This window comes from Colobus angolensis, unplaced genomic scaffold (assembly GCF_000951035.1).
Source record: "Colobus angolensis palliatus isolate OR3802 unplaced genomic scaffold, Cang.pa_1.0 Scaffold394, whole genome shotgun sequence".
NCBI lineage: Eukaryota > Metazoa > Chordata > Mammalia > Primates > Cercopithecidae > Colobus > Colobus angolensis.
The window spans coordinates 654512-666448 of NW_012117310.1; the positions used below are offsets into that span (position 1 = coordinate 654512).

The following is an 11937-nucleotide window of genomic DNA, read 5'->3' on the forward strand; positions in this document are numbered from 1 at the left end:
TCGTGGGACTAAAGTCTTAATTTTCTTTTCATCATGTGCTTCTATGAAAATGCAGGAGGGGCAATGTACCCACAGTGGCTTGCTTAAAACTTTTAAAAAACAAATTCTATTTTTAAGACTTCCTTTCTTCTATTTAAAATAATAGGCCATTAGAGAGCAAGATGTTTATTTTTATAATTCCCTATGATCTAGACTTGATTGCACATTGGGAAGTAAGGATTAAAAAAAGCAATGTTTACAATTCGATTTTTGTGTAATATTTTTACTCTATAAGACAAAGAATTAAGACCACATAAAAGCAAAAACAGAATAATTTATTTGAATGCATCTTTCCTTGAAAAAAATAAAAATAAGACTTTAATAGTAATTTCCTTAAGTGTTTACAAATCTTCTCAAAAATACTACTGGTGATTGAAAAAAAAGAGAAAGCATAGTTTTGTTTTTGTGACAACCATCCTTATTACTTTGTTGTACAAATAACAAGATAGAAATTTATAAATAAAATTGAAACATAAATTTAGGATTCCTAACACTAATAAAACTTTAATAAAACGAAGTCTGCTGAAAAATCTAACAATGTAAAGTTTCCACATTTGTAGGTGAGACAGGATAGTCTCAGTGTTGATGACAGTGGAAGTATAGAGTGGAACTAATTGAGCTTTGCAGAGATATTTCGTACCAAATGAAAGAGGAAACCCCTGTCATTTTCATTCTCCTCATCAGCATGAGAAAGACTGCCCACTGAGGAATATTTCCCCAACATGTTTTTCTGTTGCACAAGACATTGTGTATATGCTGAAAAACCTGTAGTTCAATTTGCATAAATGCCTCTATTCTGCATGTAAAGGAGTAAAGAGTTAGATGTGTTGGTCTTGGTTTCTTCACTGATTCCAGATTAATATACTTCTCCACTGTTTTTCCTTAAAATATTTCTTCAGAATTTCACTCTAATGTGCTGTTTAGCCCATGAGAGTTCACCTAGTGAAGAGATATACAAAATATGTAAACAGTTCTATAGATTTTTCAGGTCTGCAGGTAAAAGAACCTTAAATTCTTTTATTCCTTTCCAGGGCTACAAATTAGATCAATATTTTGAGCTAGCTCAAGAAACTTACATTTATCAACAAATAAATATAAGAGTAAGCAATTATTAAATTTTGTAGGTAATTTACTTTTGAAACTAAAGGTTTACTTAACTTGAACGTCCTGTTTTCAATATACTAACATCAGTCTTGGGTTCAATATAAACCCTACCAAGAGCATTTAATGAGGTCAATAGACAATATTGAAATACATCCAGTCATAAGTTCAATAAATAAATAGTTGGGCTGGGTACTAGAATATGAACACAAACCAGTTTACCAATTTGTTAAACAGCAGTCCAATCAGGTAATAGACACATGAAGTAAAGAAAATAACACTGTTAGAACAGTCTAAGAGCCAAAGAATAAAATTGTTTGGCTGTCTTTCCTGCTCAGAAGTGACTGCCAAATAAAAGAAAGCAGTGAAGTTAAGATTCTTTCCCCAGAGCTGGCACATTCACATTGGGAATAAGAGATGGAAGAGTTTCACCAACCACCTATAATAATGCATTACTCATGAAGTTAATCTTTGAATTTAATTGGACCTAGAGGAGAATAAAACCATAGGTAATCAGGAAAGAAAAATGCTCTCTGCATCTATAGGTGGCATTTATGCTACTGAGAATTATTTATTTTACTAAGAATCACTCATCTTTAGTTAAAATAATTAAACAGCAGCCCACTAAATTATGAAATCTTTAAAAAATTGAGTCTTATTTAATGTCTTGCTCTAGCACATAGTAAACGTCCTGGAAATGTTTGTGAATTGATTATAAGTAAAATAAGTACAAACTAGTTTCTGATAAGGAAAAAGGAAGCATTTCATTTATTTATTAAAAAAAATAGAGTAAGTAACATAAATCTGAATTCGAATAAAATAACACTTTAAAAAATATTGGCTCCCCATTTAGATAAAGTTAGAAGACAGAGGAGGAAAATTTTAAGAAGGATATTACGGATAAGGGAGACAGTTATGGAAAAAGAGAAGAAAAGAGAAGGGTAGACTCAGAAAAGGAGGGATTCAAAGGATGAAGGTAAAGGAAGAGAGAGCCACTGGAAGACAAAGACGTACGCAGATAAACTGACAAACACAAAAAAAGATTGAGAAGACAAGAAGAAGGTGAGACGAGAGAGTCTGTGGGAGGTGGAGATGTCACTCAGATTGGGCTGGTAGCATGAACTGGGGTCTTGAGGGTGACTGCCTTTTGGAGGAGCATGTCCTAATAGCAGTTTTGAATACCTTTTGAATAGCAGTTTTGAATGCCTGAAAAAGAACATTTCTGCTTTGTTTTCAATTCTCAAATCTTATTTATGAAATAAACTTTTATGTTCTTAAGAAAGTCAAACGATTTTGCTAGTGTCTAAAAGTCATCTAGTTTCAAAGGGTGTTCTTTTTTTGAGAATCAGTTTTTTGACATGGAAAACAACCCAATCACTTTATTTTGTGTTCTGAAATTGTAGCTGCCATATTCACAATTTTGACTTCAAATTTATTTCGTTCTTGAGAACCTTAAAAGATAAACCCCAAGTTGTCATTTGGTTTGTTTACATTCTAATGTGAAAAATTGATAGTTAGAAGAAAGGATATATAGAAAAACAAATGAATTTAAATAGGATACAAATTTTAATTAGATTAAATCTTAGAAAGGAGACATAATCTCAAAATTATTTCAATGCCTTATATTTAACAGCAGACAAACTTCCCCTAGTTTTCTATTATAGATGGTAAAGAGAATTAGGTATCATTTTAGAGTGTTTTTATTCTTAAAATATCATGTAATAATATCCTACTCTTGTGTTCTACTAGATTGATAATGCAATGCTTTACAACATTTTTTTTCAAACTAGAAGTTTCTAGCTCCATCAGAGTCTGTTCCTTATTCATGTGACTCTAGGTAAATTTTCTCTGATGAGGTTCTCTGAAGTATGTTGTCACTTATTTAGACCTTAAATGATGCACAGTTTCCCCAGGACTAGGTTTCCTCCCCATAAGATAATTTCCCATGGATTTGTTCACTCCTAGCTGTTATTTTTGGTATTTACCCAGAAGTGTGCATGAATTACTTTGCTGGAACTGTTTCTTTTGCCAGAGGGGAAGTTTCTGTATGTGGTTATTGATGTTCTTTTCAAAGTCAATAAATGACAAAGAAATGATGGAAGATGATCTGTGGCAGTTATGCCTGCAGGCCGCTACAACCCACAAAAAAGAGAAGTTCGTCTTATTATTTCAAAAGATTGTAGGCTTTATTTCTCCATGGCAGGGAGGAAAGGGAGACTTCTTAGTGACAACCTTGAGCTTAACTGGATAAATAGGTTCCTAGCTTTGTCCTCAGCACAGGTTTTGTCCTCTATGGGTGAGAGGCCAGTCCTCAAGGGGGTTCCACTCACTTGGGAATAGGCTACTTTGGATAGGAGGATGGGCATTGGTGCTCACTGTGCTGTGGATCCTCTGTAAGCTTTTATTTTACTGGTCCTATTTTTAGTGACAAATCATCATGGCTCTAAAACTACCATAGCCACTGGAAAATCATTAAGTAATCATTAACATGGCTGCAGAATTGGCATGAACATTCCTTTCACACCCAGATGTGGATTCCTTGGGGAAATATTGTGAGAAAGAAATGTACACAAGAGAAAGTTGATTCTAGAGTTTTGTATCTAGTCCACTGGCCCAAGTGCATGACCCTAGAAGATATTTGTGTGCTTGCCTGTTTTGTTTCTCAAAATTATGTTCAGGTGGGGAAGTGTGCTCAAATGTACAGTAGCTGTAATTTCTTGTTTTGGTATTTTTCTTCTGTGCCTTTTAATCAATTCTGGGGAAAGCGAAAGCTAAATGCTTAGCCTCTCAATAGCACCATCAAATGCAGATTCATACTTACTCTGGCTGGTCTTGCTGCTGGGCAGGGATGTGCTGAATAACTTCATATATTGTACTGTGCAAATCTTGTCCCGATACACCATCAGAGACTGGACCAGATCTGCTTGGGATCTAGAAAATGTGGCACATTATAAATAGAATATCTCAATACTAGTAAATAGTTTTTCCACTATGCTGCATAGTTGAAAACAACTGGCAGTAGTGATGATTAGAGAATTAGAACTATTTATCTTCCCTAGAAGGCTGACATCCTCCTTGCTACACTTTACTGCACTTACCCTACAGCAGTTTGTGCAGCAGCATAGCTATAAGGTCAGAAGAAGGATAGCTTGACAAAGCTATGGCTTTTTTCTTCATTTAAGAAGAAAGGTGGCAGTGCTGGAAAGGAAATATTATAGAAAGAAAAAAATAGCAAAAGAGAAGATGTCAGGACATCTTGGATAGCACATATTATTATCTTTTCTATACCTCAGTTACCCTTTTGACATTATTTGCCAATTATGTGCACAAGAGTGGCTTAAAAGCAAGAACAATATACAGCCCAAATCCCTCATCCTATTGCAAATAAGTAAACACAGTACCAAGGAATGTGGAACACTCAAAGGAAAATATTTTGGTTTAAATGTAGTAATGGACTGTAAAAACTAAATGCTTGGGTGAATGTGGAAAGAATAGTGTATTTATGGCTGGTAAAAACCAACAGATATTTTTATTGAAAGTGGTATTTGTGTTTTATTAATTCCCATTCCTTATATTTCATAACTTCCTTCTTCCTGTAAACACTCCCTCCCAATTATTTAGCCAAAGTCTAATTTTCCTCCCCATCCCAAATGCTTCCTATTTTAATCCTACTTCTGTCCACTTTCAGTCTTTCATATTTATACAGCTCCACCTCGAGGGGTCTTTGGTCTTGATAACTCTGAAGAGTTCACTATCTCATGTTAATTTGACCTGCTAGGTTTTAGCAGAACATCTTAGCTTTTTGTTTTTCTAGAAACCACTAATTTCCATTCCACTTGCAATAGCTCTCACATGAAGCCTTAGTATATGTGATTTGTCCTGTCATTTTTGTGTCAAGGAAAGTTTGGTTTACAACCTATCCTTGAGATCAGCTCTTGATATTTTTTGTATGAAGGTATTCAGGGGCTATGGTAAAAGCAGTCTATTGATGATCACCAACTTACTCACCTAACCTAATATTAGAACTGTTAAATAATAAACTTGCTCACTTAATGCAGTTGTTTTCTGTCTAACTCCTGAAAGAGGTGCTAAATGGACAGTGAAATGTACAATGGGTAGAGACAGAAGTAATCCATTTGTGTACATACCACACAATATGCCAAGAGATTATTTTGATTATCTTTTTTTGAGTCAGGTTCTCGCTATGTTACTCAGGTTGGTCTTGAACTCCTGGGTTCAACTGATCCTCCTATCTCAGCTTCCTGAACAGCTGGGACTACAGGTGCACACCGTGGCACCTAGCTTATTTTGATTTTAAAAAACTCAAGAAGTTAATAATTTATTTCGCTTCTCAACTTCAGTTTTGAGATCTTGGTTCTATTATCACTTTCCTTTTCCTCTAAAGGCCATTGCATTTGGCTGCTAATCTTCCCACACAGCTGCCATTCTGGCTTCTCATGCAGAGTCTCCTCCTCATGTCCCCGTCCTCATCCTCATCCTTTGGTTGTTGGTCTTGATTTCTCACTTCTTCCCCAAAGCACCTGTGATGGCCAATTAAGAACCTCAGCAGATTCCTCAGGAGCTTTCAGCTTTGAAGATGGGCATGGCTTCAAATCAAGTTATTCTGTTTCCGACAGAAATAAGCCGGGCTTCCACTATGTAATTAAAGCCCCTATTTCTCTGCCTCAAGTTCTTCAGGGCTGTAATATTTTGAGCCAATTGAGGTTCTCCCAGTAAAACTCCAAAATTGAGTAGTGATTAATCACATGGTAAGATTTAAAATTTCTTATATAAATCTCACTCCTTTCCAGTTAATTCCTAGGAATAAAAAGTGTGTATTATTTTACATAAAAAAACTGAAACTCCTTATTCAAAAATTCAATTATAAACTTTAGCTGTTCAGTTTCCTGCTCTCCAATTCGAAGCCACACCTCAGAGTGGTGCTTTCTGCCATCGTGAGAAGCTGTTTGAAATAACTGATCCATCAAATATTTGTTTTTGTCTTTCAGTTGTGGAAGTGAAGGTGAGCCAATCCTGCCTGAGATTGAATAGGGTATTGCAGAGCCTTTGCAGGGCAGTTCTTCCCTTCATCTGTGACTGTTACTGACTCACCCTTAGGGAGGATGAAATCCAATCAGTCCCTCTCCATTACTCACATGACATTTCTCAAATAAAGTCTGTGGTCAGGAGGCTTACTGGATGAACCTTATACATTGACAGAATCCTCTGAACAAGAGAAGTCACCATTCCCTAGTGGCAAATAGTCCTTTTAACAAATGGAAATGAGAATGACTGGAAGCAAGTAATCTGTTTTTATGGTGCCCTTCCTTAAATGGACTCTCATAGCAGAATAAGGAAGCAGAGGAAAACTTGGTTCTATACAAATCTGTAAAAGTGTTAATAGTCTGATTTGCTCAGAGAAACATTCTGCATGTCTTAAGCAAAACTGATTGCTTTAAAAAACTTTTTTTTTTTTTTTTTTTCCCCGGACTGAAATGACTTCAACTATAAGAAAGCTCTCTTGCCATCATGCACCTTTAGGGCAATAATAAAGATGTATACTTGCATACTTTGGGCCTATATGGTAACTTCCTTCTGAAGCATGAGTTATGTGTGATCAATTGTCTTTAAAAGTTGTCAAAAGATATGAGGGGGCAATAAAGGGAAAACTGAGGAACAGAGAGTTCAGTAAAGTGATGGGTTGCAGTCACCCAAGTGATGCAGAATGACTTAAATCAGGGTCTCCTGATCCTCTGTTTATTCAGTATTTATTTATTTGAGACAGGGTCTCACTCTGTTGCCCAGGCTGGAGTGCGGTAGTGTGATCACAGCTCACTGTAGCCTTGAACTCCTGGGCTCAGTGATCCTCCTGCTTTGGTCTCCCGAGAAGCTGGGACCAGAGGCATGCGCAACCATGCTTGGCTAATTTTAAAATATTTGTTGGGATGGGGTCTCTGCCCAGGCTGATGTCAAACTCCTGGGCTCAAGCGATCCTTCCATCTCGGCCTCCCAAAGTCCTAGGATTGCAGATGTGAGCCACCGTGCCCAGCCTATTTATTCAGTTCTCCTGACTTTCAACCTAGTTAGTTCTCTCTTCACTGAGATTACCAGGTAAAGACTATCTATGAATTAGCATAACTTCCTTATTTGTGTTAGCTTTACTTATAAAGGTGAAGTAAGATGCTTTAGCTCCCCAAATCTGGCAATGCCATTCATTATGGAGTAAGTCAACACTGCTTAATGCAGTAATGGGTAACGCAGCCATTTGATCACACTGCCCAGTGCTTAAACGAATGCTGCTTACACCTCTGGTGAAGCAGAATTCTACTCCTTGGTTAATCAGCCACTAGGAAAACCAACCCTGGAAACACCAGAAGTATCTGGAAAAGCAACAAATTCATATATTCCGAAGTCATCCAGAGCATCTTCATGGCCTGAAATGTAAAACAAATACTACTTACAAACCAAATGCCTTGATTTGCTGTTGTTTTTTTAAAACTTTGTAAAACTTATCTTTATTGTCTGCTTTAAATGGTATAGGTACAAAATGAATTTAACATTTCCTAATCCCTATAGTCGTATTGCCATTAAGCAGTGTTGGAAATCACTCTTTCTGAAGCTGAGAATCGCAACTGAATTGGAACAATTATTCTTAAGGCCAGATGTGAGAATAGCCTGTTGTATCTTTAAATACACACAGGTGGGCAAGCTTGGCCTTTGTAACTCTCAGTTCCCAGAGACTCATGGTCACCAGGGCTTTAGCCTGAAGGTCACAGCAGCTCTTGATCCACCCATAGTATCTACTGCACCCCGTTAGATCTAACAGAGACCATCAGAACTAAACAGAGCAAATAACTAACTGAAGCTTCCCATACATAAAAGGTAAAATACATTACAATATCAATCCACATAAACTATCCTCTACAGAATGATGAGGGTAGAGGTGGTTAGGAGGAACGAGATAGCCTCTGGGGCCCTTGCCAGCTCTGACATTCTGTCATTTATAAGTCAGGAAGGGCTAGAAAAGAGGAAGAAGGCCCACATTTATTACACATCCAGGCATCATATCAGGCACTCCACCTCATTTTATTTAATTCTCATAGCAACCTTAAGGGGGAAGTTTTTAATCTCTATTATTTAGAAGAGGAAGTTGTGGTCAAGAAAAATAATTTTCCTAAGGTGACATGAGGGGAAAGTGGCACATATAAAACTGCAACTTGGCTCCCTGTGACTCTGTGGCCTGAGCAAAAACTCCATTGTTAACTTATAATAACTCAGTACAGTCAATATTGATGGTAATGAGGGTTACAATGGGGACAACGAAGCAACCCTGGCCCCTGCCAAACCTTTTCGTCTTCTCTTTGGGATGGAGCTGCCAGCATGAAACCTACCTTAGGAATGAACAAAGTGATAGAACGCTTTGGTATTTTCAAAATAAGGATAATAGAATCAATGAATTAGCAGAACTAATTTCACTGATCCTACTGACTGTGGGCAAGTGACTTAATCCCTTTGATGAGTAGTTCTCTTGACTGTAAAATGGAGTTAAGAGTGCCTTCCAGGCTGATAATACAGACTTGTGTGACTTATATAAAACCAAAACAGAAGACAGCACTTTGTAAAGTGAAGGCACTAACTCAAAGGTAAGAGACTGTTATGTTAATTTTAGCTCATATTAATTATATTACATTAATAATATATAATATTAACACAACTAATTAACATACATTAAAACTGATAATAGCCCTTTTCAGCCTGGCCATTACCTGAAAATGTTTGAGCTTTCCTGTATTCTGTTTCTGGCCTGAAAAGACAAAATAGGTATATTTTTGTCAGGGATAATAATTGAGGAAAAAGCATCTAAGGAAATAACTATTTTCATAGAAACAGATGCATTACCTGCCTTCTAGTTTCTGTTTTATAACTAAAATCAAGAGAGAAGAAAAATGGTAAGGTTATTTTTAGTACACATATACAGCTTCAATTTTTTTTTTTGTAATTTTAACCTACCTTTGTAGGGTTGATATTTTTTCCATAGCAAGAGAAAACACATGGATATAATCAAAAATAGTGATATTCCAGTTATACTTGCTAAAGGTGACAATGATTTTCCTTTATGTGCAAGCTTCTCCAGTCCTAAAAATAAGATAAATATATTTTTAGCAATAAATTGCTACAATATGTAACTTGACTTTTTAAATGCCTTATTTTAAATGAGACACTATTGAAAAAAACCATATAAACATGTATATTAGAGACACACAGAGAGAGAGAGACCAAATGGAAGGAATGCACTTATTTTACAACACACACTAAACTCCTTAGGGATACGTGTGATTGGAAATGTGGTGCACTGCCCAAGTTAAAACTGATTGTGTTGTATTAGATGTAGCAAATATCTCATGTCGTACTTCTCAGTTATGTTTGCCACCTTAACTTAGATCTGTTTCATCTCATCATCTCTACATCCCTAAATGCTAAGTTGTTCTCTAATTTTCCTTCCATTTTGCTTTTTTAGCATAATTCAAGTATGTGAATTTTCTAGGGACATGGCATGTGAATAAAGGTGCGAGAGGGGAGGTGTTAATTTCAAACACACTTCAGTAATTTTTGGCCAATAAAGAAATGTCTCTTACCATAAATGATGAAAAAAATTAAAAAGAAAAAAAATAAACATCAATTCTTAAAATAGGATGTATGTGTGATTTTTAAAAAAATATTTAAAGTTCCACCTTTTGACTAGAATTCACTTTGTTTCATAAGTCATTCCCTTTATTAATATCACTATATAAAATATGGTGCTAATAGCATCTGCTGGGTGCTTACAATATGTCAGGCTCTGTTCTAAGGGTGGATGATACATATTAACTCACTGAATCTTTACAACAATCCTATAAAGGAGAGAGTATTTTATCATCCCTTCCAATAGATGAGGAAGCTGAGTCTTGCCCAAAGTCAATTGGGTTATAAGTGGTAGAGTCCAGAAGTTACCCCAGACTCTTAACACTAAATGATGCCTCCCTTTAATATAATTTCAACACAACTTATTAACTGTGGCTATGTTAACACCAGCTTCAGGCTATAATATGTTTAGTTAATCTATCTATCTATATATAATCTATATAATAAGAAGTAGTTTTAACCTCCAACAAATGAAAGTAACAGATGTCTTCCATATTAGCATGTGAATCAGATATGGGTGTGGAAATAAATCATGGCAGTTGCCTGTCTCTGTCTAGATTAATATGGGAGTGAAAGTCATGTGATGCCATTTCTGTTCAGCAGTGGAGAACAGCCTGGAAAATCTGGGTGTGGTGAAGACCATGTTGGCTACACAGCTCTGCAATAAATATCCAGCCTGCACTGTGTCATCTTTCACCATAAAATCTCTGCTGAGATCTCCAACAGCCAAAATAAGGGGGAAAGCCTTAATCTTTTCTTTCTCTCAGTATAAACCTATATTAATTTTCTTGGCTTTTCCACCTAGAATACTTTCATTTCTTAATTTTACAGGAATCTTTTAATAATGTAGTGTAGATCATATGTGCAAAAATCTAGTAAACACATCATAGAAATCTGTTATCTCTTCTAATTTCCCCATGCAACACCATTCCCATATTCCCCTTAAGTCCTAAAGAGTTTGACAAGGTTGTTTTTCATTATCAAAAATCTTCACAATTTCTGATGGGGAGTTTATAAATTTCTGACATGCATTCAGAGAATTGCATTCTTAAAATGTTCTTCTACGGGATTATAATAGCTGTGTCCTACTTATTGCCTTTAAACAGATTTTAAATTAAACTCTTTCAAACCTTAGCAGAAGAAATAAATGAAAGGCAGCTTCAAATGAACTAGAATAACAATTTATTGATCCTAGATAGAGACTAGGACATCATGAAGCTTATTAGATTACTTTTGCCTCATATTAAGTTGTAGAATAATTTATATTCTCCCACTGTTAGGTTGACCTTTAGATTGGAACCACTTTGCACTTGGGTAGTCTCTTTGTGAGATCTTAGTTTTATCTCAGATATTATTCTCTTGTGGGATTGTTCTCTCTAAAGAGCTGTGTAACTTTAGGTGAGCCCCTTGACTCTCAGGGTTTTGATTTTCACATTAGTATAATGAGGAGTCAAGAGTGACTGGCATTTAAGTTCTCTTCTTGCTCTGATACTCTATGACTTGGAGGAGCCAGAGAAGTTTACATAAAGTTATGTAAATAGGACCCTATATCCGTGGCATGCTAGTAACAAAGTCTTCAAAAAATTGCACATATATATGTTATTTTAACACAACATATAAACACACACAATACACTTTTCACTTTAATTTCCATTATTTTCCCCTCATTTCCTGAAGTGTAGGCAATGTAATTATAGAGCAACATTTTTCTGAGTTTTAAAACATCGTAATTTCATCATTAAGTCCAAAATGTTTTTTAATTTTCACTCAATTTCTTATTTGACCTATGGGTTATTTAGGAGTCTGTTGCTTAATTTTCTTAAGTTTTATTGAGAATTTTCTAGTGTTGTTTCTATTATCAATTTTTAGTTTAATTTCATTCTTGTTAGAGGGCAATCTTTTGAAGTTTGTTGATTCTTTTAAATGACTATACAAATAGTCATATGAAGAGGGTGTATTCTGCAGTTGTTGCATGTAGTATTTATATTATTTCAACTAGGTGAGGCAGGTTTTCTTTTCTTTTTTTTTTTTTTTTTTGAGACGGAGTCTTGCTCTGTCGCCCTGGCTGGAGTGCAGTGGCCGGATCTCAGCTCACTGCAAGCTCCGCCTCCCGGG

The 11937-nt window shown here is 35.8% G+C and overlaps 1 protein-coding gene across 3 annotated transcripts in view; it reads right to left on the minus strand.

The window, feature by feature from the left end:
* Nucleotides 1–293: 293 nt before the first annotated feature.
* The window catches only part of HEPACAM2 (HEPACAM family member 2), a 38218-nt gene continuing 26574 nt past the window's right edge, over nucleotides 294–11937 (minus strand). Inside the window, exons 5-10 of one of the 3 annotated variants that reach the window (XM_011955064.1) lie at nucleotides 9151–9276; nucleotides 9040–9064; nucleotides 8907–8944; nucleotides 7501–7574; nucleotides 3962–4071; nucleotides 294–978 (exon numbers count right to left, since the gene is read on the minus strand). In XM_011955064.1, the coding sequence (XP_011810454.1) occupies nucleotides 975–978; nucleotides 3962–4071; nucleotides 7501–7574; nucleotides 8907–8944; nucleotides 9040–9064; nucleotides 9151–9276 (377 nt within the window). In that variant the 3' untranslated portion in view covers nucleotides 294–974. Of the gene's footprint in view, nucleotides 979–3957; nucleotides 4072–7500; nucleotides 7575–8906; nucleotides 8945–9039; nucleotides 9065–9150; nucleotides 9277–11937 lie in introns of those variants that run through there. The other 2 variants (XM_011955065.1, XM_011955063.1) reach the window with 2 other exon arrangements.